Genomic DNA, 26,850 nt, shown 5'->3' on the forward strand with positions numbered 1-26,850 from the left:
ATCTACGGCCCAATAAACTGGTTCCCAAGTATTACGGACCTTTCACCATCAAAGAAATCATTAACCCAGTGGCATATCGACTTCAGCTCCCAGAATCCTGGAAAAGAATTAATCCGGTCTTCCACACCTCCTTGTTGAAGCCATATGTACAATCCAATCAAACTATTCCTAGACCTAATCCTGTGCTCATCAATGATCAGGTTGAATTCGAAGTCTCCAGGATATGTGATTCCAGATATAGACGAGGCCAGCTACAATATTTGGTAGAGTAGAAAGGTTACCCCCCCAGCGAGCGTACATGGGAACCAGTCTCTAACATGAATGCTCCTCGTCTACTGCAGAGGTTTCATCGGATACTCCCGAGCAAACCAGGTGGGTCCAGGCTCAGGAGGAGGCACACTGTCCTAAATAGCCGGATTCGGCCCTTCTGGTCTTCGTGGTCCATGATGCACCGCGGCATAAACACTGCAACTCATCCAAGATGCCCAATGAGTCAGAACCGTTGCGGTCTAGCCTTTGCGTGCTGTCACCAGCTTCCTAGAAAACCGGCACGCCCCCGCGGCTCCGCGGGTCTCAACTCTACCCCTACGAGTTACTAGACGGTGTTCGAGTTCGCTCTCTGCGCTATCATGAATTCTATCTTCCTTCTTTGTTCCTGGAACCCCCTTCCCTCCAATCCTTACCTTCCGATACCTTTCCTTCCTGGATTCATTGACATTGTTCCTGGAAATCAAACGCTACCGGCTTGGCAGACAGCTTCCACGCTGGAACCCGAGGACTCACGTTCCAGCCTGTACAAGTCACGGTCGGTGAAAAAGAAAGAAACCTCATCCCGGAAGAACACAAGCAAGGAGAAAAAGGTGGGAAAGAAAGAAGCTTGTGACAGTATCTCTGAGTGCTGGTGACATCACTTACATGGAATGTTGTGATGTCAGTGAGTGTAGAGTGCTTGTGTGTGTTATGTTCTGAATGGGGGTTCCAACAGTTACAGTTGGAAAATGTAAGCTGGCACAGAGGAACATGCCGGTGTCTCCTTAGCAATAAACCAACAAATAACTCACGTGCTGGTCCGGGAGTTGAGTTCTGGTACCATGTTATGCCCAAAGCCGAGCAAACCTGACCATCGGCGAAGTCCTAACAAGGATAGCTATAAGCATGTGCCTTTGTGGCAATAAGACCATACCAGAGCTGGTGTTTCTCAATACATTTGTGTTGGAGTAGGTCAGGTGATGGACATCAACAATAAAAAGATGAAACTAATTAATGATATGTTCTTCTATGAGGCTATGCAAAAATACTTTCCGGTTTGGAGAGCCAGAACTTTTGCTCTACTATCTTTAGTGGGGGAAAACAGTAGTAAATCCTAGGGAGGTGTCCATCTTGATTGGGCATGCACTGCACACAGTGCAAGAGATCTGGCGAGCGACTCTAATGATGGCCCAAAACCCAACAAATCCGACCACCGGCCAAGTCCTAACAAGTATAGCTTTAAGCACGTGCCTGTGTGGCAATAAGACCATACCAGAGCTGGTGTTTCTCAATACATTTGTGTTGGAATAGGTTAGGTGATAGACATCAACAATAAAAAGATGAAACTAATTAAATATATGTTCTTCTATGAGGCTGGCACTTCTCCCCATCCCCAGAAGGGCCTCTTCTAGTTTCAGTCCTGTCTACTTCCTAAAAAGTTTCTACTTTGTACTAAAGGAATTGTTAAAAAGCAATTATCAGAATGGCAGGCTTTTCAGGGTCCCTGGATTTTCAAAAAAAGAAATGTCATCCAAAACTTTCTCTGGGTCTCCCCCTGGTGTCATTCAGTCTGTTAAGGAAGGAAATTGGTCTCAGAATAGCAGATGTCGTGGTTGAGTGATTCTGTGCTGCTGCGCTAAGGCTGTCATTCTCTGCCTTTGTTGTCTCTTGTTGCATCACCATCACCATCGGAGGTACACCAGAATTTTAGTCAGCATCTCCATGTGGCCCAAATGTCTCATCGGGGATGACGTTGATACTTGGCTTTTATTTGTTTTAGCAGCCTACTGCCAATGCTGGTGGAGGCTGTTCACTGGGGCCCTCACCTTGGTTATCCCTGAGGGCCCTGAACATATCCCACTCTTGTTGTCCTCCTCATCGCCCCTATGTGTGCTTATACCTTAAGTCCTCTCCCTAACCCTTCTCTCTTGCCCTCAGGTCTAGGAACCTCCCACCAGACCTCATGGATACCCTGCCAGATGCTCATTTCCCCTCCACCTCATCCACACATCCCGTTGGTGTGGGGCACCTGCTATCCTCTCTGTTCTTCTTCTCTTCTTCTGATTTTGATTTCTCCTCCACTCCAGCACCTTCTTTCACCACATACTCGGTTGGTCTTAGTATTTCCACCATCCACTTCACACCTCTCTAAACTGCCGCTTCCTCTACTCCTCCCTTCACCACCACCTCATCTACTCTTATTCTTTACACCACTTCCTTTGTTCTTCCGGTCACCTCCTTCCTAACTCATACTCTCTCTACCACCTTGACGTTCTTCCTGTCACATCCAAGTTTCTCTCTGCTTCCAGCCACACTCTTTATAGCTCAGCACAAACTCACCCTGCCCTTGTCCAAACAACAACACTCCCTTTTACCTCCCAAGGTTTTTTAGAGGTTAAATCCCTCCCCCAGGGATGGCTCTTTATGATGGTCAATACCCTTGGGAAATTGTATTTCCTTGCATGGCAATGGTTCATTTTGTAATGGTTTTAAAAGCTCAGGTTTGGTTTCTTGTGCAACACTGGCTCCCAATGTGGTGCAGGAAGAGCCTACATAAGGTTGGTCCACCATTATGTTTTTGAGAACACCTTTGGGCATGCTTGGGAGACTGCTGCTTGAGCAGGGGGTTCCACTGCTGTTTCTGAGGCTTCTCTATCTTCCACAACAGCCGGTGGTGTGACAGTAAGTGACCATTTGCTTCTGTCCCTTGCTTTGTGCTTAAATATGTAAAATGTCTTTGGTTCCGATTTAGGGCATTGTCCTAAATGGGCCGTAGGTTTCATGCCACTTCTGTTATGCTGAATAAGGTTTGGCCTCATGCTTCTTTATGAGTTAATGTTAAAGGATATTTGTACCGCGCACTGTCACCACCGGATTGGTCCCCTGGCGCTCTGGCAGCTCTGAAAAGGGAAGGGGGGTCAGTTAGTGGCAATACGCGGGAAAAGTGCAAGAGAACAGTGATGTGCCGTTGGCAGCCTCAACCCAGTTAACAATGTTCGCTGGGCTTGTGGTATTTTCCGGTCGGTAGCCGTCATGTGCTGTTGTGTGAGTCTGTGTGGTTTGTTTTGTTGTTGTGATGTAGTGAAATTGGTGCAGTTTGTTGTGCTATAGGGTTGTGGTTGTGTTTGGTTAGAGTTTGAGAGGTGTACGCAGAGGGGTGAAATTGTTAGTGGATTGGTTATTGGCATTGCTGTTTAGAAGCACTTTGCTAAATTTCCACGTTCTTTCTAGATGTGGCGCGTGAACATCTCTGCATTTGTAACTAGATCGGGCACCGGCCGATATTCACAATCCCTTCCATATATGACACCCACCAATATTCACAACTGTTTGCAAATTCAGCCCCTGCCCACCTTTGAAAACCTGTCTATATGTGAGGCAATGTCATGCCTGCCACCCCAGGGTCCGTTACTTACCCCAAACGCTCCTATTTCCCGGCATCCTCAGCCTTCAGAACGGCCAGGCCGTTCTATACTCAATGGAAATTGGCCGGGAGACGCTACTGAGAGAGCTTGCGTCACATGACCAATGTACGCGTCATCGTGTTGGTCAGGTGCGCCCCAGCTGACATTATTTAACGAGGCTGATGCCTTACAGCTGCGCTTCTGATTGTTTTTTGGTATCTGCGTTCCGGAGCTTGCTTCTGCTGTTCTTCTCAGACGCTCTTCTTTTCATCGCAAGAAGCGGTTGCCTTTCCCCGCATTCCAATGCAGTTTCAGGCAATCTCCCAGCTTGTCTCAGAGCTACTCCTTTCTTCCGCGTTCTTACGCAGCTTTCTACTAACTTTATCTAGTTCCAATACAGAGCCCCGTCGTGTTCCTACGCGACACTCTTCAACCTGTTGCTTCGTTCCAAGACGGAGCCGTGCCACGTTCCTACGTGACATAGCAATTTCCACGGACTGCAATCAACACCCGTCAGAGTTCCACTCCATATAAATCCAATTCGGCAATACTATTAACCTCATTACTCTTTGTCATTCTCCGTAGACATTTATTTCCATTCTGGATATACTTCCTCTGCTAAATCCCATCCTACTTGCAGGAGAGTTTAGTCTGACAGTCTCTGTACTCACTCCTGATCAGGACTCAACTGGACCTTCAACTATTGTAAAGGGTTTGTCTTCCTGGATCAAGATTTTCTTTTCCTCCTACTACAAAGTGCACATAACTTTGGACGCTTACCTGTGTGCACCAACCCGACTCTAGTGCGGCCCTCGTTCCACCCGGGTTAGATTCCTCACTACCCTTTCCTTGTCATTGTTTTCTCCTTGGATTCATCGGACATTGTTGGGACTTACCTGTGGCTGTACATCCAGGTTAGTGTATTTAACATAGGTTCTTACTGTCCTTTTGTAACAATAGCCTTCTAATTAGTCCACTCTATATCGCAAGCCTGGTGAATCTTGGTCCACTACTGCCCTTCTCACTAATAGCTCTCTTTGACTGTTGGTTTTACTAGTCAGAGAGTGACATTAGTTAGAAGGTTTCTCTTGAGACACTGCGTTCTACCTCTGACAACAGTAGATGGGAGAAGACATTGTGTGTTTCCTTTGCAACTACCAGTCTATCCTTTAAGTGAACCTTAGACATTCCTTCTGTATCTGTTGTGTTTCATTATCACAAACCTGGTTATAACAGGCAAGCAAGTGTTCGCGATTCCATCCAAATATGGCCTCCATAGCATTTTCAATGCATTCCAAATCTGGCCTCGATAGCATTCTCAATGTAGTCCAGACGTGGTATCGGTCAACAACTGCTACTCTATCGTGATGTGGCAATGGTCGCATTCACAGTCCTTTCTAGCTGATCACGCAGGCTACCGCTCACGACCCCATCCAAGCGTGGCACATGGCAACATTCGCAATTACGTCTGGGCGCGGCACCTGCCATCATTCACAACTCCGTCCAGGCCTGGCGCATGCTAACGTCCACAACTCCGTCCAAATGTGGCAACTGCTAACATTCACAATTCCATCTAAGTATGGTACTTGGTTGAGTTCATGAAGCCAAGTATTGTACTTGGTAGCGTCCTGAAATGCTAAATGCCACATGTGGTCATCCTTTTCCCCTTGACCTAGGTGTGGTGAGGTAACCAGGGTATCCTCCCCACACTACCCTTGGGCCCTGCATCATACAGCCATTGGTGACACCCGGTCTCCCTGTGACCCCTCAGCAGTCCTCAAGGGTCAGTCAGATGACATCATCATGTATCTCCCCCCTTCCTTCAAGCCCCTCATTGGGTTCGCCCAAATGAAAGTGCTGGGATGAGTTTGGGATCCAGGTTCTGTTATGTGGAAGAGGTCTTGTGGTCATTCCTCAATCCCGTCATTTGCTCCAACTCCATCAGTCCATGCCTCTTTTGGGGTTATTTCCTTCCTCTTTACTGTTGATAGAGTATGTAGCACCTTTACTTGACATTTCAAAACCAGTGATTGGCGTTTCCAGGTGTGTTGTTTTTCTAGTAGCACCTCTTCCAGGAGCCCTGGCATCACAATTACTGCTTGTTAGAATTTTTCTCCTTCCATCGTAAGGTTCACCTACACCTTTGGATATACTGCTTGACCTCTGTGCACCCAGGTAATTGGAACACAGTGATCGAGGAATAGTTGGCCAGAGAAAACAAGGTCAGATCTCATTGCTGATTGCAGACTGCTGGAATCCAAGAGAGCCAGGATTAATTTCCCATTCAATTCGAAAGTGAGGTATTAAAGCTGTCCTACGCTTCACTTACGCCAGCAATTCATGCTCCTCATTGCCTTCTATTGCTTCTGGTGAAAAATTCTCCTCCCACATGCTGGGACACACGTACAGCGTCCCAGCCGAGCAAAAAGGTTCAGGTTGAGAAAAACCTATAAGCACGTATTATCGCGGGAGCAGACTGAGGTTTGCACAGCAGAAGGCACATGTATTATTTTTAGTTAGGTCTGACGCATATTAGATACTCGCGTATAGCAACACAGAAAGAGAAACGAATGTATTACTGTTCAGTTTGCAGAATTTCTAGATTGGGCAATATTATAGGACCTGTGTTTTGTTGTTGTTTCTCCAATGTTAAGGTCTGTAGTGAGGTGTGCGGGAAGAGCTGAGCCAGTTGGAAGATGGAGTCAGACAGATATTGTGGTTGAAGTGAGATCAGTGTGTTAACATGGCAGAAGTGTCCCCATATTGGATGTTAAGGCCCAGTACACCATGAACTGAATACAATGAATATAGAAGCCGAAAGTCAGAGGCACCCGTGGTGCGCAGATACACGCTAATTGTATCCAGCTGCATGGCCTGCACGTGGTGGGGATAGAATGTGAGCTGTTGGGAGAGCTGGTAGGGATGCGCCCTTTGAAGGACAAATTCATGAGAGCCGGCCATAATGTTTTGTGATGCCAATGGGCAAGCAGAAGATTTAGAGCACTACTGCCCTCACCCCAGAGCGTTCATCCCATTTGGACTACAAACACACGTAAAACCAAAAACAAATCCTTGAAATTCAGACTCAAGCAGTTCCCCAGTAATGTTATTACTGGGCACCTGGGTTTTGAAGGAGATAAGCGGGGTAGACGTTTCTGGAATGTTCCGTGATTTGGTAAAGGAGGAATAAAGGTGATGCCAATAACCTAAGTACAAGGTCGGGGAGGAAACTTGTGTGCGCCACAGCATCTGGTATAATGAGAAGGCCTGTTGTTTTATCAAAGCAGATTTGGCCTTACCAGTCTACTCTGGTCACGTCTGGATCGGAAGGGTGGGCATCATGTGACGATCATGATTTATTAATATGTCAATAAGCTCAAAACCACCAATCCTGTACCTGGATTTAATAGTGACGATGTAGGGGACGACGTGTCTAGGGAAATGAGATTAGATAAAATATAATTTGGGTTGTTTGACTTTAACTGAAAAGTTTGCGGTTAATATGACCGTAGCTAACTTGACTGTTAGGGTCAAACAACCCATAGTCTAGGAATACTCCCCTCCTCACCCCCCCTACTTAACTTTTGGCGGCACACCTCGTTGGGTGCCACCGACTCCCCTGACTCCCTGCGACACCGGTTGCCTTCACGTATGTGCTTGGGAATCAGCGCCGCAGGGCCCTTTCCTTTTCTTTAGTCTTATTTTTTTTTAAACTTTATTCCCGTATGCGGGGGACACCCCTGCATCCGTTGTTCCCATTATAGCAAACAAGGAGAGTGGGGGACACCCCCGCAACCCCTGTTCCCCTTGTTATCTATTATGGGTTTGTATGGCATATTTGTTCACATTTTTAGGCTACTAGAGATTTTCGTACAGCATAAATGTGTTCAAATATGCCTACAGTTTTTTATAATCTTTCTTTTGGTTATTTCCATAAGATATGGCAAATTGGTCCAGGGACTATATAGTGGGACATTGATTCATTTATATAGATTTGATTTGATTTATTTGGATAGCGCGCTAAACATAATTCATCATATCTAGGCACAGATGATAATAATGTGCAGAGAGGGCAGCTCAATTTGAAGACTCCAAGCAGCATCCGGACCCCCAGGCCTCCTGTAGGGCAACTCCCAGCGATTGGACCAATAAAATACACCCTGCTAGCGAAAGACACTAGGTGTATCCTTTTTCGATAAAAATAAGAGCTTTATTTTGTATACATAAGAATAAAGGGACAGGGTATTACAAATCTACTGCCAAACAGCTCTCGGACATCTTTCGTACAAGATTCACGTTATAAACACATTAGTCGTCACTCAAGACACACTTGTATGCAGTGTTAATCCCCCACCCTCATTGGCTGCCACCTACATACATGCTAATGATTACATATAGCTGATTTCCTAATTGGTTCAGCTGTCTTCTAGCTAATCTTCACCACACGTGAGTAACGTCCTCGTCCATCATGGAATACTGTAAGGCAGTTGGTTAACATCAACTAGCACCATCCTACCTTCGATCCTACCCATGTGACATGAACATGGTTATCAGCAGGAACTCGGTAGGCAACTTCGAGGTTAGCCTGGTCCTTTGCGAACAAAACAGCCCTTTTCTCATCCCAGACACGTTGGCGCCCCCATCATGCCCTGCCCACTATATGGGCTTAATTCTTCGCTCTCCTTGGCATAAAGCATAGATCATGACGTTCTCCGCTCTCCCCTTCATCAGTTACCCTCCCCAAGAATGAACCTAATGTCCCCCTTATCAATCAAGTTCACAAAGGATTTAGAGCCCATTCCCCTACACATCTGGTAGTTCAAATAGAGTGACCGTCATTCATGCAGGAATCTAGTGTTTTAAATCTTGGTTCGTGTTTTGGCATCCCAAGACCCTCTGCCTTTGCTCCCATTAATATGACCTTGGTACTAGACTGCAGCCCTTCAATTCTTCGACTGCACACATTTCTACATAATTGGTTCAAAGGCCTAATTGATGTGGGGCATATGCGTGTTCTTTGCTGTGCCGGGGAATTGGGATGCAATGGTGAGACGAGGGAAAAGGCCTTGTTGTTCTGTGTTTCTGTGAAAACAGGGCCTGCAAGTGTTCAGGCCTACTCATAGACGCAGTATAAGTTTGTGTTATGACTGACATAAATATATGTATACTACATCCTACATGTTTCATTTGAAACACTACTGGTTACATTCTCCTTATGTAATTTCCCACTCCTGCCAATTGTCCCCACCCATAACACACACTCTTCCACCCTGCATCGTCCTATGCTCATTTTCCTATTTTAATATATTTTTCACAATCAAAATCGTCTAGGAGGGGCAGTGGTCTGGACATGCTGTGAGAAACCAGAAGGTGTCTCACCCACTAGTCCCCAGGGATCTGTCATCGAGGGGGCCAGGACATGGCCATCGCTTTTGGATCCAGTTTCTGAGGGTGGACCAGTGCGGGAGGATCACTTGGGTGTGGAGTGGAAGTGGGACTCCGGATGTGAGACTCGATATCCCCTTCCTTATAATACCTTTGCCCCATCCTACCAAGTCGGATATTCAGGAACTCCAACCCCCCGTCCCCTTTACAACACAAACACTTCATCACGAAACAGCCCGCTATGAGAGAAAACGGACTAACACCTGAGGTGTATACCTGATGTTTCCCAATACAATGGTCAGGCTTGGTCAGGCCATTACTCACGATCACACATACCTCCCTTCCATTAAGCTTCCCCACATGAATAAATCGCACAGCGCACGAGCACACTCATCCAGAACAGGACTGCAAGATCATCCAGAACAGGACTGCGAGACTTGTCCTTGGCCTCAAGCCCTGGGATTGTATCTCTCCAGCCCTGACATCTCTTCATTGGCTCCCAGTGGCTGCAAGGGCTAAATGCAAGACCATCTCCATTGCCCACAAGGCTTTCTGTGGCCTGGGTCCAAAATACCTTAAACTCGCCCTCCGTAAATACCCTCCGACCCGAGCTCTTCACTCCTTCACCTCCAACTCTCTCAGGGTCAATTGCTTCTCCAAGCAGCGAGTTGGGGGCAGATCTCTTTCTTTGGTTGGGGCGTTCCTCTGGAACAGCCTCCCTGCCACTCTGAGACTTGAGGAGAACCATCTCCGGTTCCGGAAGCACCTCAAGACCTTCCTCTTTGCTTCTGCCTTCGCTCTTCCTCTCCTCTGCTGATCCGTCTGCTTCGACACCTGGCTGCCCTCTGATCTCTGGCCCAGGTCCCTGCCCACCCAGCCACACACCCGCACTGCCTCTTGGCAATCCTTGCACTTGGGTTTGTATCTGTAAGCCTACAGTCCCCTTACCTGCACTTATCAGACACCCCTTGTCTGCGCTTTAAACCTCACACTTGACAACTTGCTGGCTGCACTATCAGTTGTTGTGTTTATCCCTTTTTCAGCACTTTCCCCCTTCCCTCTCCCCTGCACTTGCATGTTCTCAATGTCAATGGGCCTAGTAAGATCGCTGTTTTGTCCTCCCTTGTTCCCCTCTCTTGCCTCGTAGCACTCTGAAACACGTGTGTATGAGCATGATAGAAATAATATATCATATCATGTCACTCTGAGAGAGGCAAAATACATGAGGAAATAGCAGTTCCAAGATGGCAGTTTAACAACCGTAAAAGGACGGTGAAACAGAAGGGGATTGCAAGGAGGGAACTTCCCTTGACCCTTTCGACAAGGACTGTTGCTTTCATGAGCCCTCGAGATTGGAAATCGTAAGACCAGAAAAACAGCCTGAAGAATCCTGCATTGTGTGTCGGCGATACCCGGGGCCCTCACGCGGCAAGAATCAAGGCGGGGAGAATTGCCCGCTGTGGTACTGTGTTTGGCTCCAAGAACAAAGCAGCGTCAGTGAAATTAACACAGCTGGTGAGTCGGGGAGACTGATACAAGACCGGTCTGTGTTGAAGCCAAGGTTGCAAGCAGCAACATTGGATGGTGAATGGTGGAACAAACATTGTTTGAAATATGTGTGATAAAAGACGCAAGTAAAGTTGAACTGCTGATAAGTGATTGAACTTTGAAACGAAGATACGATAGCTTTGACAGAGTGGTCCGGCACCACATGAGTGCTCAATCGAAGGTCGCTGTAAGGCATCCAGCTGAAAAGTGAAACGGTGTAGAGAATTGTGAATCGAAGTGGTCCTGCGACAGGTCAAGCAAAACCCCATGCACAACCTAAAGTCTTCGATGTGGATACAGTAAAGAACATTTGTGATGAAGTTGGTCCGAGCCCGGCAGAGGGAGGGTGATTAACTGAAAGAAAATTTGTGGCAAAGTTGATAAAGTTGGTCCGAGCCCGGCAAAGGGAGAGCAACTGAAAGCTTTGTGTTAAAGTGTGTCTGAGGGCTTATGAGGAGGATCCGGGGTGAAGTGAAAATCACCCGAGAAGGTTTTGTGTGGAAGTGGATCTGAGCCTGGCGGATGGGGACCCGGGATGAACAGAAAATCACCCGATAATTTGTACGTGTGAAACCCTAGGGAGAAAGGAACTTTGTTGTTTGTTGTATTGCATCAGGCCCTCTGGAAAAGAGCCTTTGAATGGCAAAGAGACTTTTGGCACAGAAGGTCATATTGTTGAAGTTTTGAACTGCACCCTCATGCTAGAGAAGCCAGAGACTCTGCTAAGCTCGAGTGTGCCCCCTTGCCCCATGCTGAAAACGTGGGGAAGGGACGCCAACAGCTTGAATATCCTGACTTATCATTTCTTGAACCCTTTTCTTTTGCATAACATTGTTTCCCACACTATTTGCATTTAGAAGTAAGGATTGGCAAAAGGTTTGTTACAATAGGCCCTTTTGTTTTGACAAGACGCCACTAGGACTGCGTTATTATTTGATGGTCGTAGCTTGCTCCCATCTTTAAATTTAGGTTTAGATAGGCATTTTTCAAACCCAATTGAAGTTCAATAAACACCCTTGAACTGTGATCTCTTTAGTATGTCTTACTGTTTGATACCATGCCTTCCTTACAGTGCATCCCAACACTCCTTTAGATTGTTTTATTTAAATAAGTACGTTTTTAGGGCTTTAGGAAATTGAAAGAATGATTTTAATGCTCTAATCTCAAATGGAAGGCTGTTCCATAATATGGGACCATATACTGCAGATCTAGCATATCCTATAGGCGGTAGCCAATGAGGGTGGTGAGATAACAGTGTAATCTATATAACCAAATTCTGCAGTTTACCGCTCTATAATCTGTACCTTTGTAGCAAGTGACAAGCTCTGTGTCAGTTTGGTTCTACAGGACCACCTGAGACCTTTGCATGTAGTAAACCTTGTTATCCATTGCAAAGAGAGTGCTTATTTGGACTTTTGGATTATTTTTATCGTTCGGGTTTTGGGTTGCTATTTTCTTTACAAATCTTATATGATGTGTTGCTTTCTACTGGCATGTAGTGAGTAGGATATGGACCTGGATCATAGCCTTTGGCATCAAATAGCTTGTGCACAGATGGAAGAATGGCATAAAGAACCACTGTTATTAGGTTCCTTGGAAGGGATTTTAACCTCTTCTGAAAACTGTGGGTGTTAGAGTAGACTCAGTAATTGGCACAGAAAGTACTGTGGGAAATTGACAATAATGAATGCCTTTGATTTCTGTTAGACAAGATATAAATCTTATTTGAAATCTATTTTGATGGCTGTTTTTTGATGGTGGAGGTCACACTGATATTAAGTTTCCGTATTGTTTAGTGAAAGAGTTACTGAAAATGTCCATTATCCTATTCTGCACTCTGAGTCCAACTTCATATTAATGTTGATTAGACGCCACCATCTATGCTCTGTAAACGTGACAGAGTTGTCCTCTTTCAAAAAAGCAAGTTGCCCGTTGGGCCAATCACCTGAAACAACAGGATCTATTGAGGACTTGCAGCCTCCACCAGAACAGATTTTTTTGTATGTGCTCGCTATGTCCCTATGTTTATACTGACAAGGGAACCTGAAACAATGACTACTTTTGGTGTACTTTTCCAGCCTTTGAAGAAAAGGCCCTATGGTTTGATCAAACTCAGTTGCAACGCTGAATTTTCCTCTCCACTAGGGAGAAAGGTGTTCTCTTATTCTGTTGTATGCATCTTTGTCCAATGGTCTGTAAAGCTTAACCATGTGAATGGAGAGCAGCCGTTGTGAGGGTTCGCATGCTGAAGATCTGCATGATTAATCTTTGGTTTTGGTTTCTAGGCTGAACCAAGGGAAATGGATCTTGCAGGTCCTGTGTCATTGTCGTGCTTGTTCTTGAATAAAGCCTGAGCAATGATATAACCAGTTGTCTGAAATTGTATGTAGTAGCAGGTGACATGCTCCTATATGATGAATAGATGTACAAATCTGACTTGCTTTTCTTAATACCCTTTTCTTTATAGCCAAGATCCAAGTACCTTTATGTGTTGTGTTTCTATACTGCCTTGGGTTGGGATGTATAATAACCTACCTTCAGTGGCTAGCATAAACAGACTTTAATGCCAGCAATTCAAAATCCCATTTGTTTCTCAGATTGACTTGGTAGAAATAGTGATATGCTTGTTGTGTGTTCAGAATTTATCATGGCAAACATTGGAAGGAAAGTGCTTATTTGGATTTAGGTCTGTAAATTATAGTGATAGCTATAACTAAATAAAATCTTGATTATTTCTTTCTTAGGATCTGTGACTATACTGACTCCAAAAATTAGTGCTTACAAGTGTTCTTATATTCCTAAATTGGAAGCCCCAGCAGAAGGTTAATCCTTTTTGATTCATTGTTATATTCTAGGTTCAGTGGCAAGGAATTTCTTCACAAAGTCCAAACTCCCCATCCCAGAGCTTTCCCACATATGGTGAGTACACGCAACCTCAACTATTTAATCTATCTGCGCATATATTTGACTTTGCTTTCAGTGTACTTGGTGCAACTTGCTAGAAAATGAGCATCAGTTTAGTGCTATCACTTTGTCATGTGTACATGCGGTTCGTGAATGGAATCCTGCAACTGTTTTGAGACATGTTCAATTGGATCATACACCGATAAGGCTGGGAGAATCTGTTTGGTGGCAGGCTTTTTATCATCACATTGGTGCCATTTGCTGGTGCTAGAATATATCTTGCCAATACCCAGATTTGAGAGATAATGGATTTCCCACGATCGCCTCTGCAGAATATCACAACATTCATTAATTAACTTGAATTTTGTGCTGCTTGAATTGTGTAGCTTTTCTGACTGAAATCACTGCAAAACATTAGCCATACCTGGCTGTGCATTTGTACTTGCATCTGTCTAACAGCTCTATAATAGCCTCATGATTCCAGTCTCCATGACACCAGCTGTTGTGGAAAATCTCTCTTGTGAGGTTAGACAGACACTTTGCAGGTCCTGTATTATGTTGAGGTTGGCCCAGTTTGTCCATTCAATCGATATAAGATTATAATCCAAAATTGAACAGATCCCTATTCATGCTGGTCTCGCAGCTCAGTTATCTCAGATCCTTATCCCCACCTGCCCCCCACACTCTCTGCAAATGCAAGAACTGTATTGTGTAAGGGTTTGCAATCCAGTGGCCCCAATGGCAAAGGGCCACTGGTTAGAATTACTATGGATGAACCTTAACCCAAAGTCCACATTTAGTTAGCTGTACCTTAACCTCCAGCTGCTGTAAAATCTCCACTGAATCCCCTGAACATTATGATGCATACATTTTTGTTATGCATGTCCCAGGATTGTTGCCCAATCAGACATCATGGGCATCATCCGCTGTCCACGCACTCTCCTCATGCTCACTTAACCAGCCACATTCATTCCAGTGACTCGTTGTCAATGCTGCTTTCCATTCACAGTACCTCTTGCGTAATCCTCAAATTTCATAGAGGAAAACATCTCCTGACTGTCACCTTTATTATCTATATGATGCCCTGTAAACAAATGTGCAAAACTTTTCATCGAGCAACAATGATGAAGTAGCAACCCATACATTTCAACAGTGTTACATTTAGCTTTAAGGTTAAAGTAAAAGAAAGCTAAGAGCCACGGTGACAGCGACTGTTTGCAGCAAAATACTTTAATGCCAATTTATGATTGAGACAAAAATAGCAGAAAACAAACCCAGCAACAGATAATGGACCTAAAAACATGGATGCGTTTCATCAAAGACGGTCAGATAAGGGTCACCATGTCCCAACTGTTTGGCTCCATTTCCCTTAGTTTTGTAATACAGTAGATCCTATGATCTCTTAATTTTTGTTTCACTTGACACACAATTGTGGATCTTATATGTCTGCTTATTGCATTCTTGAAGTCTGAGACTCTTCCATGCCAGTAAGACTGAGTTCCTCCTCATTGGGACACCTGATCTCTCCTTTCCTCTCTCTCTCTCTCGGCCACCCCCTATGGGCCCCCTTCCTGCTCCTTCCTGTGAGGCTAAGAACTTTGGTGTCATCTTCAACTCAACCCTCTCCTTCTCTCCTCACATCTCTGACGTCTCTTAGAAGTCAAACTATTAGCTGCACCTCCTTAGGGGTATTCTTCCTTTTCTCACTTTTCCCCAGAAACTCCCTGTCTCTAGAGCTGTGTTCCTCTCTAGGATGGACTACTGCAACAGCCTCTTTCTAAATCTGCCTGCCTCTACTCTTCGACCTTTACAACTTATCCAGAATAGGACTGCAAGACTTGTCCATGGCCTCAAGCTCAGGGATTGTATCGCTCCGAATCCGAGTGATTTTCCCGCGGCTGAAATTACTGCGGGCAAATCGTTCGAATGAGAAAGGTGCAAACTAGCAAAAGTTTGCACCTTTCTCATGTGAACACACATACAAACTCATACCCACACACACAACACTACCATAACACTCCCCCACCCACACCATCAGCACACCCCCACCCACACCCCCAACAAAAACAAACCACACTTACCTTGTCTTCACGCTGGATTCCTGCAGCGCCAGTTCCATTTCACTTCCGTGATCGGGAACCGGCGCTGCAGGGTCCTTTTCTTCTCTTTTTTTATTTTTTTAAACAAAAGGCTGGGGGGGTGTCCCCGGAGACCCTGCTCGCTATACCATAAAGTATAATGAGCGGGGAGATGCGGGGGACACCCCCACAGCCCCGATTTTATTTTATAATGCTACCACCAAAGGTCCGAACTTTTGGTGTTCAAACCTTTGGTGGTGGCATTTTTAGAACAAAAGGTCCATGCAAAAATTTTGATGCGGGAAAATCAACCTAAACCTATCTCTCCAGCACTAAAATCTCTTCACTGTCTCCCTGTGGCTGTAAGGATCAAGTTCAAAACCCTTTGCATCGTCCACAAGGCTTTCTGGAGCTTGGGGCCGTTCTACCTCCAACTTTTTCTTCCAAAACATCTTCCTTCTGGAGCTCCCCGCTCATCCACCTGCAACTCTTTGAGGGTCAGGAGCTTCTCCAAGTAGAGAGTTAGGGGCAGATCACTCTCCTCATCTGGGGCCTCCCTCTGGAACAGCCTCCCTGCCTCTCTCAAACCTGAGCAGAACCACCTCCAGTTCCGTAAGCAACTCAAGACCTTCCTTTTCACTTTCTCTCTTCCTCTCCCCTGCTGAGGTACCCGACTGCTCTGTGCACTGGCAACCTGGCTACCCTCTGAACTTGCGCACCGGCTCCTGCATGTCCAGTTGCCCTCGCACTGCCTCCGGGCTCCCCCAATACTTAAGGGTCTGTTCCTGCAACCCTGCAGTCCCTTCTCACTGCACTTATGAGCCACCTGCTGACTGCACAAATTGATCTACCTGCACTTCTCCCTTCCCCTCCCCCTGGCACTTCTCTCCTTTCCCGCAAGTGCGCAATATGAATGACACAAGGCCTATAAAATCATTGTTCTGTCCTCCCTTTGCTTCCTCCTTTGTTTTGTCGCGCCTAGAAACACTTGTGTACACACACTCTATAAAAGCCATATCATCATATCATATCATATCTGCTCAGGGAGAGGGGGTAACATAGAAACAAAAGTGGCCCTGGAAATGTTTTCAAACTTTCCCCATATTACACTGTATGAGCAAAGGTAGCGAGCAGTCACAAGGTTGTATTTTTGGGTTCTCCCCCACCAAACATTTGAGAATATGGGTCCAAATGTTAATTAATGGAAGACATATATAGACCATAAAAAGGGAACAAAAGGTCCTATAACATGACCAAAAACAAACATATATTGTCTGGCAGCTTTGTAACAAATTCTTTACTCCAAAGGCCTATGGCCGATTAGGAGAGAGGGAAGGAATGGGCAGGGTGACTGAGATATTGGGGCAAGCATAGCAGGGCAGGAAAGCAGGCAGCACCAATCTTACTTCACTAATGTAGCACTTACGAATGCCCAGAGGCCGCTTCAAAGGGTTGAGAAAGCAGAGAGGGGTTGGAGTGGTACCTAAGTTTATATCTCATTATTAGGTTTTGGAGAAAGTGTATTCACAGTTGTTGCTTATTAACAGGACTGGAAGGGATTCTAATTTCCTTTATTTAATCGGTGTAACGGTATTAGCAATGCTAATACTGCCAAACCGAATTACCATTACCACGAATGTTAATGGTAATTCACCTCTAAATTATTAGATTACATTATTATCCATTCTGAACTCCCATAGGACTTCATTGGGGAGTGGTGATTTAATGCATGTGGTAATACTGCCTGATCCCTAACCACCATGGACTGTGGGTAATGCCACCACTTGCAAGCAGGTGTTTTATTTTTGCAAAGGAGTTACCAAACCCATAATTAGACGGACTGGTAAAGCAGTTGTTAATTGTATTAGTGCCTGACTATGCTAATGCCTCCAAACTCATAATGCGGCCCTATCTCTGCTAGTCATGGTCCTAATCTTCAAAGTAACCTCTGCAATACCATTTCTGCTGGACAATCTGCCCCAAATTGCAATGTCTTTCAACAGAAAACAAAAATGATGGGTTTGAGTAAGCATGATATAATTGTGAAATAGTCAATCCCTAAGAGAGTCATTGATGACTGACCGTTAAACAGAGTGTGCTTCAGGACAAGTAGAATCTGTTTGACATGCTAGCCTTGTGTACATGAAGTGGCAGAGTGCCTTCAAGGGGACTTTTTCTTGGGGGTAGGGTACCAGAAGCCTTCCTTCTGCAATCCGCAGACTCTGCAAGACCAGGCCATTCACCTATGAGTAAGCTAAGCAGGGACCCCTCTTTATACCTTGGTATCTTAGGGGCTTCTATGCCATAAGTGTATTTTGGCATCCTGGTCGTACCAATATTTTAGCTGCTTAAGGCAAAGAATGTCCCAGTATCCAGGGGGCCCTAACTAAGGCTTCTTAGTGTGGGTATTGGTGCTCAAGGGACCTAACAGTTTAGGGCAAGCCTAGTTTTGTATCAGGTCAAATCCAGTCTGAAGTGCCCTTCTGACCATTCCTCCCATGCCTAGAAATATCTCATCCCACATCATGAAGCCCCACACCACCATGCAGTAGCAATTCTAATATGTTTTTCTAATTGCATGCATGAAGCCCTTGTTCTCTCACTTACTAATGTCGTTAGCGTTTCATTATAGATTTGCGTTTGCCTCTGCTATTTCCACACACATTCTCTCTAGAACTGGGATACAGCATTGTCGGCAGCTAGATAACTGTCCACCCGAACAAGCGTTCATCACGGTCACACTATTCAGGCTTTGAACCACAAAGCAGAGACTGAGTCAATGCAATGCTACCGGCAGGGTTGTCCAACTCTGTGTCTCGAGGGCTGGAATCCTGATCGGTTTTCAGGATATCGCACATTAATATTCATGAGGAAATATTTGCATACATTCAGAATCATTGCATGCAAATGTATCTCATGAATAATAATGAAGGGTATCCTGAAACCCGAGCATGGATCTGACCCTCGAGGCCTGGAGTTGGACAACTCTGCAACTGCACTGTTCCTGGAAGTGGGAACTGACAGCCCACCTTACCCAAGGAATCAACACTGTCTGCATGTTAAAAATGAGCTTCTAATGAACTTGCTCGCTGGCTACCCAAAGTTGAATGGAAGCCAGTAGAGGGCATACGTTAATATATGATTGACTTAATGAACAAGTTCGTTTAATGTATCCTTTCTAGTGAACAGATTTTATTGTTGTCTCTAGAGATTCCTTTGTCTCGTGCTACAATGCATCAATTAGCATAAATGAGCTACCTGAGCAATATATTCATCCAGTCCTTATGGGATGGGTCTTTCATGTGTACTTACACAAAATAAACTAGCAGTGTAGATATCACTAAAATAATCTAATACTAGTAGCTGCATTAGGCCATCTGAATGTTGGTTCCATGCTAGTATTGCTATTCCCACTCCTTCTGAAACTTTCAGATGGTACAAATCATGAAACCCTGTCCATCCTCCTCGCAGAAACCTCAGGCACTGCACTAGCTTACCTTGAGCGTATCCCTCTCTCAAGGGGCAGCTGAATTAGAGATCACCCAGGTTAGCAAGTCAGGACCAGTCACAGGATACCGCCTTCCCTTTTAGGGCTGCACATATGTGCCCTTCCTAGAAGTTTGTCCCCACTCTCAGCTGCTGAGAACCTCCTTCTGATGGACATCACAGGATGAATTTCATGCCAGTGTCCACATTTACAGATTGGGAGCGAGCATCCGTGCTACCCATCTCCTATTTTCTTGAAAAAGACTCTGTTGATGCCAGTCTCTGTAGGATATGTAAAGTTCTGTTTGTTTTTGAACATCTTCATTGTGTGTGCGCAAAATAAAGAATACAGTACCCACACCAGAGCCCCAAGGTTTAGCAGCCCTTGCATGGGCAGACCTTTCCATTAGTGCTCGCTTCTTGCGCACCATGCTATTTTTGGGTTTATTTTACTTTTGATTAGGAGCCACACTGTCTAAGACTTACAGCTCTTCAATGCCCTTTTAGGTATTTAATGTTACTCATCATGATGCCAGTCTCCCCATCCGATCCACTGCATAATTGTTCTGTTCCTTACGTCTCACACTGCAGACAATACCTTACCTTATTAGCCCATCACTGGATTCTCTGTCTTTACTCTGCAAAGGTTCTATACCTCTGGGACCCAGAAAACCAGTGGCTGGTGGTCTGTACAAGCTTTGAAGCTCCCTAGGAACTTCTAAATTCCTCAATGTCTTTGATACCGGAAGGGCAAAGTACCCACCAGTCTTACTACCTTCAAGATATTCTGAATCCTTTATTAACCATTGTGACTGAAGGACTTCCTCCAACATATACATGCTCAACAGGAGAAAATCGGTGTGTATCTGGCTCTATGGACTCCATGAAGCATGACACAAAGTGGTGCAGAACGAAATCCAAAAGATGTTGCACTTTTGAGTAGTCCAGCCCATCTGAAGTCATTGGACCTCTCCCGTTGTACTTATGCATGTGGCGCTAATGCATTGACTTTTGGAAGGCAAATGGGATTGCCACTTTGATGCCTATTCCAGGCTGCAGATCAATGAGATAATTGAAAGAGTAGGTGCTTTCACCTCTATATCTACTGTAGGCCTCAAGAATGGGTATTGGCAAACTACTCCGGGCCCTTAGGGTAAGGAAATATACCTTCTCACACCCAGAGCAACTCTTCAATCGGAGGGAGTGGGAGGGCCTGGGTTATAATGAGGCCTCAGATGGGGGTACTAATAGTAACAACCCAGGGTCAACCTATTCCAAAGTGCCTCACGCCCAAACTGCACACAGAAAATTTAGGTCCCCAGAGGTGGTGGTGCCAACTATTGTCCAAGTCCTTGGAGACCAACGCATGCTAATGAGAAGAGCAACATAAGCCAAGAAAGATGCGTGGGGCACTGAAAATCCCAGAGACCATAAGTGAATGTACGTCGGTGGGACGGCTGAAACCATTGACAGAGGTAGGACAAGACTTGTTGTAAGGATGCTATGAGAAGCCCGTTTGATGTATGTTAAAATTCAATTTTGTTTCTATGACAGCAATAACGGTACTGTAAACCTTTTACTTGGTCTCAAGCTCCTTTATTGATCCACTCATTTGTGAACATTCTCACCCACTTTGGAAGTGACACAGGGTTGTATTATGCGTTAAGATCTTTGTATGGCATCCTGAACACATTCTGTGAGCTAGGGGTAAATTGTGCCTCTCATAGCACAAATGGAGCAGATGTGATGTCATTTCTCAGCAACAGCAAGATCTGTTCAGATAGGTGTGTTTAGTGGCACAGCCCCAATATAGCATACCAGTGATAGGTGAAACATAGTATTTGTGAGTGGGATGGGGGGGTGTTTTTTGTACGAATGCATTTTGCCTATTTTCCGAGTTAGAGGGAAGGGTCCATTATCAGCTTGATGCTGTGGGCATTCAATTGTTGAAGTGCCTTTTCCCCAAACTTGCTGAACTGGTATGGGTTGCCAGTCGATGATATCCACTATGCTGGAGCCTGAACCATATTGGAGGGTCAACCAAGAGAGGGGGAAAAGCTAGTTCTGTCTGAGCATCTGGAAGGATTGAGCAAGCAGGATGGTCTCGGGACCTAAGACTGCTCAGGTGGCAGGAGCCTAAAGGCAGCGGGGATAAACAGTTTTTCTTCCTGGCACCTGCAGGCTTGACTTCTTCTACCAACGGGTTGTATCCGACAGGGCTCCACACCTTTCTTCAATGCAGGTCCACCTAATAAGAACATGCAGAAGAGTCTTGCTGGCATTACCTTCACAATGATTTAATGGGATCCCCCCAAGAGGTTGTAACACACTAGTGGCATTTCACATGGACCCAGACGTACCTCACCTAAAGATTTTGAAGCCCTATATTCTAGCCCCTGCCCCTGCCCAGTGTGAGTATATTTTTATTACCAGTTCTCCTCCCCCCCCACTCCCTTGCCCCCCGAGGGACCTGAGGGGGAGTCCAACTGTTAATGTGAATACATAATTCACCTGTACCGATAGTAACACTCCAAAAATGCCTGAAATAAAATAAAACATCAATTGGAACTACTGCATGATGCACTTTCTAATGTAATCTATTTCTGAAATGTATTTTCCATGTGAAATTCATCTGAAAAAATTACTTGGGGATATTTGCTCAACAAAAGTGTCACTGATCAGTACATTTTTACATTCTTCCTAACAAGTGTAAATGTTAGTCTGTGGTTGGTAAATGTGCCAACTAGACGGCTCCATCTCTTCTCTGTTGCTTATTCTTGTCCACTGTCTCAGACGAGACCCTCTGTTGCTGTCACTTTGTCATCATGTGTCATGCTGCATTTTTCAGGGAACTCAGCGATGTCGACTGTGACGGCGCTCTGAACCTGCTAGAGTTCTGTGCTGCCTTCCATCTCATTGTTGCCAGGAAGAATGGCTACACTCTGCCGGAAACACTGCCACAAACACTGCTGCCAGAGCTGCTACCTACAGGTAAAACTTAACTCTGATGTACCTTTTTTCAACATACCAGTTCTAAATGTAATTACATATTAAGTGCTGATTTGGTTTCAACGTATCAATCCATGTTCTTTCGCATTAAAGTATGTCAGCAGACTTAAGCTTGATCTTTTGCAGAAGGGAACGGGTGAATGGGAGATAGGGTTACTACTGATCTTTTGGGTGTCTGCCATGGCATGAAATATCATGTAATATCTTGTCTTGCCCCTTCTCATTTCCCAATGTTGCTGATGGCTCCTGTTCAGGTACTCCTAAAAGCAAAAAACTGTAGTGGCAACATGGCCTCTGGTCTCTTTCCTGGACCGGACAGCATATTCTGATATTGGGAACTACCTCACTGTTACAAAAGACTCACCAGAAGTCTCATAGGGAATGACATTGCGATCCAGACCCACAGGTAGCACCACAAATCACCAAACTGGAGGGGTAGCCTACCTGTGAACTGTAATCGCCTACAGGAACCTTCTTGTGATGAGTATCACAGAGTTCTCCAAGGCGAGGCTATATGGAAGGTCCGTAAAATCATCAAATAGTGGGGCTGAGGAAACAAGGCAGGGCCATTGTATCAAAGATACAAGGGAGGCAAAGAAGTTACAACACCCAAACACAGGTTCTATTTAAAAGACCCACATCTGCCTGCAATGTGCTCCATTGAAAGATTTTGAAGCATATGAGCAACAGGACCCTGCAAAAAACTGTGGACTACAGTGGCAGCCATTTGAAAATGTTGCCACACCATGGAGCAATCAGAATTGCTGTTTTCTCAAAAGGCTATCTTGATGCCCCTGTAAGGGTTCAACAGTAAGACTCGGACACAGAGTCATGTTATGTGTTAGTTATAGATTTTTCTTTATCACAAAATAATAAGAGGGTTTGGGAGAAATCTTGCCTATCCCTAATCCCAAGAGGGGTTTCCCTGCCTCAACAAAACTAAGGAAAGTCTATGTCAGGGTGTTAAAAAAAATGAGCATCCTCCTCCCTGTGTCCAAAAACCTTAAACTGACCCTTACACGCTAAACTTGAAATAATGTGTACAAGGGGATTTCTGTAAGCTATGCACTTGCAGCTTTCTTTCAGAGTTCCAAACATAAAGTTCTATGGTGCCGAAAACAAAAAGGAATGAAAGTTCCACGAGAGGAACGGATCCTTCCTTCCCCTATTTTTCTTCTGGTCTTTCACTGTCTGTCTGGTACTTCTGGAAAAACGGTCAAATAACGTTCCATTGTTTCAAATGGCTCTCCCCTTTTGTCTATTTCTTTATACAATATTTCACTTCACAGTTTCAAGGGGGACAACTTCTCCCTTAAGTTTCTTCACTTGTTCTGCTTCCACAGTTTTAAGGAAAATAACTCTTTCCCTTTGTTCCTTCTGTTTTTCAGCATCCAATATACTCCAGGGAGAATAAGCCTTCCCTTGAGTCTCTTTAAAACACACAGTTCTCTTGAATCTTCAGTTTATCTCAATTGACCTTAAAGGAGTAAGGTTCTTCCCTTTTCCTTTGACTGTTCCTCTTTTTACCCCTTGTTTGTTCTACTGCCAGTGTATTGCAACTTTATTACTGATCCTCAAAAGGGGTATGGGCCTTCCCTTTTTGTATTTGCTCTCACTCGTCCACGGTTTCAGGTTTACTGCTCTTCTTACTCCCGGTTTACTCTCCTGCCAGGATATCACAATTCTGTTTCTTGGGTGCGGGTCACATTATGGGGGTATAGTGGAAATGAGCCAGGATGCAGGCTAGGTGCAGTGGATAACTGTGGTGGTTCAATGGACCGGGTTCATGGTCAAGCCTCATGCTTTAGGCAATTCAACCATGACTTATATGCCCAGCATGTGCTGCTGAAAATGACACACATCAGTATGCGCTGCAAAAAATATGTTGGTTAAAGGAGGGTCCTTTTATAGATGTTAAAAGAGGAGTTATTAATAACTTAAATATAGTTCTGTAACATCATTGTAATGAGATACTGGACCACTGAAGTGCCTGAACACAATTCCGGTTTTATTAAAGAAAAAATAAACTGGAACCAAAAGTCGATCTTCAGAAGTTCTTTTTTTTTTCTCAATAGGGAAAAAAGAAAATAAAACAACGGCCAAAAAACAAACAAAAAAACTTGGTCTCTTCTGGAAACTTCCAGTATAAGGGTGAACTCTCTGGCTCTTGGTCCTCCTAATCCTTATAAGCCCAGCAGTGTTCAGGTGCTTTCTCCTCTCAGTCCTGTCGGTTCTAAAAAAGCATGGAAAAGAACACATTAGTCCCTTGTTGGTTTCTGCCTTATATAAGGGCTGCTGGCTGATTGCCCAATCAGGATCAAGCATACATTGAAGGTTACAAACCCTCCCCAAGCCCCGCCCCTTTCTTCTCTCCACTCGGTCCACCGTACTGCCTCGCCTTGTGGCTTCTCTGTTAGCAACCTGGCGTCCCTTCCCTCATTTTGATTCTCTACAGGTAGGCTATTTTGACCTGCTCTGGGTTTTTGTGTATTTAGTGAACGGAACACTCGAGGTGTAATGTTGCGGACATGTTCCGCGTGTGTGGTTGTATCCATTGTGATGGTCTTTTCCCTGCCAGCCTCCCCACGTGTCTGTGCGTCGGCAGCGGTATGCGGATCACCCGCTTCGTCCATTTCTTTTCTGCCTGCGACGGCCATTTTGACCGGCACTGCTCCTTTCTCCTGTGTTGCAGTGGTGGCCTTGTTAGGCTGCTGTGTTCTGGTTTCTTGTATTGCATCCCAGCCCGCATTAGTCTGTAGGGCTCCCGCCCCGTTGGTGTCCATCCACCCAGCTTGCTCACCTCTCTAAATGTCGGACAATACCGGCAGTGCTGCTTCTTCTGGTGTCACACCCATGAGTCGGTCCAGTGTTTTATGGCGGCCCCACCATTCACCTTCTCGGGTATCATGCTCTCATTTGGTTGCATCCTGTTCGCCACTCGAGTAGCCCTTACATACACCCTCCCAAGAGTCGAGCCGTTCGGGTCGATCTAAACTCTTCGAGAGGTAGTCTGGAACAACTTGGAAAGTCATGGGTTTATGGATGGTTTGCAATCAGAATGCTTGTAACGTCAGGAACCATCGTAAAACTCTGATTGGAGTCATTCTGTACTGCGAGTCATTGTAAAGGGGCATGATCCATAAATACTGTAAAATGACGCCCTATCAAGTAATATCGTAAAGTCTCGATTGCCAATTTTATTGCAAGGCATTCCTTTTCGATAGTGGAGTAAGCAGTCTGATGTGGCAAGAGTTTCCGACTGATAAAAGCCACTGGATTTAGCTCTTCTTCACTCCCTTGTGATAAAACCTCACCCAGTCCTGTACCTGATGCATCTGTCTACACAGAAAAAGGTTGCTTGAAGTCAGTACAGTGTAATACAGGCAGTGCTGAGATAATTGTCCTGAGTTGGTTAAAGGCCGCCTTGGCGTGCTCATCCTGTAGTAAGTCACACTTGTAGCAGGTTCTCAGTGCATTGGTTAATGGATTCGCGATGGTACAAAATAGGGGTATAAAACAACAGTAGTATTCCACAAACCCCAGGAAAGCACGGACTTGCTTTCTGTTGCTGGGCATGGGTAGCTTTAATATTGCTTCTACTTTATCCAGTGGTGGTCTGATCACACCACCTCCGACCAGATATGCCAGATATCTGGTCTGTTGTGCTGCCAGGACATTCTTTTTGTGATTTATGTTAAGTCCGACTTTCTCAACGGCAGCTACCACTTGTTTTAGATGTTGGAAATGTTCATCCCAGGTTTTACTAAAAATGATTGTCGTCTAAGTATGCTGAACTGTATTGTCCATGCAGGGCTAAAACCTTGTTCATCAAAGATTGAAATGTTGCCGGTGCCCCTTGAAGACGGAACGGGAGGACTGTGAACTGATATAATCCAGATGGTGTGGAGAATGCGGTTTTCACTTTGTCTTCGTGTCTCAGAGGGATTTGCCAGTATCCTTTTTTCAGGTCTATTGTACTGAGGAATTGTGCTGCACCCAACCTCTCCAGAAGTTCATCAATGCGAGGAATTGGGTAAGCCTGGCAAGTGGATGTGGCGTTAAATTTTCTGTAGTCCAGACAAAATCATTTCAGGACTAGGACAATAGGTGAAGACCAGTGGCTGATGGAGGGTTCTATGACTGTTACGCTCACCTGACTCCCACGGAGGCGCTGGCCTGGTTCGCGCTGCTGTGACCTCTCTTCTAAGGTGATGCGCAGGGTTCGGAAGACGGACTGGACCGAGCCCCCAAATCTGGCTTGTCTGGCTCACAGAAGTATCCTTCTGTAGGCGAAAATAGGGGATTAACTGTCTGCGGGGTAATGCAATCAGCCTCCCACTTTCCCCTCTCACCCTCCTCGAAACCCTTCTGTGATACCTCGTAGCGTCTCACCTTAGGGTCTGGAAGGACGAGCTCTCCATCCTGCTTCTGATGCAGGGGCGTGTTGGTATCCAGTTACTTCACTGGATTTTCGGATTGGTGAGAACCAAACTTGCTTGGCTTCCAGGTAAGTTTTTTGATAAGAGATTCCCCTTGTGTCCATGCATTAATGTACTAATGCTAGTGTCTTTTTCCCCATAGGGGCCGGGGTACGGAATGCCGGGGAACAGGCACCGACCCGAGATGAGAGGTGAAATCCTTGTAGAAATCAGGTAAGTCTTTAAGGAGCGTTTTTTGGTAATGTCTTTTCATTCGCTCATTAATGCTGATGTCTCTTTTTCCCCTTAGGGGCCGGGGTCTGGAAATGCCAGGATGCGGCGCGGACCCGAAATGAAGAGGGAATGAAT

General features: G+C 45.2%; 1 protein-coding gene across 7 annotated transcripts in view; it reads left to right on the forward strand.

Annotated features, from left to right (window-relative positions):
* Positions 1-26,850, forward strand: part of REPS2 (RALBP1 associated Eps domain containing 2) — a 1,712,589-nt gene that overhangs the window by 887,451 nt on the left and 798,288 nt on the right. For all 7 annotated transcript variants that reach the window (XM_069636810.1, XM_069636815.1, XM_069636811.1 and 4 more), the window contains exons 7-8: positions 13,442-13,505; positions 21,903-22,045. In XM_069636810.1, the coding sequence (XP_069492911.1) occupies positions 13,442-13,505; positions 21,903-22,045 (207 nt within the window). The remainder of the gene's footprint in view (positions 1-13,441; positions 13,506-21,902; positions 22,046-26,850) is intronic.

This window comes from Ambystoma mexicanum, chromosome 7p (assembly GCF_040938575.1).
Source record: "Ambystoma mexicanum isolate Mex_15411 chromosome 7p, UKY_AmexF1_1, whole genome shotgun sequence".
In the NCBI taxonomy this organism is placed as follows: Eukaryota; Metazoa; Chordata; class Amphibia; order Caudata; family Ambystomatidae; genus Ambystoma; species Ambystoma mexicanum.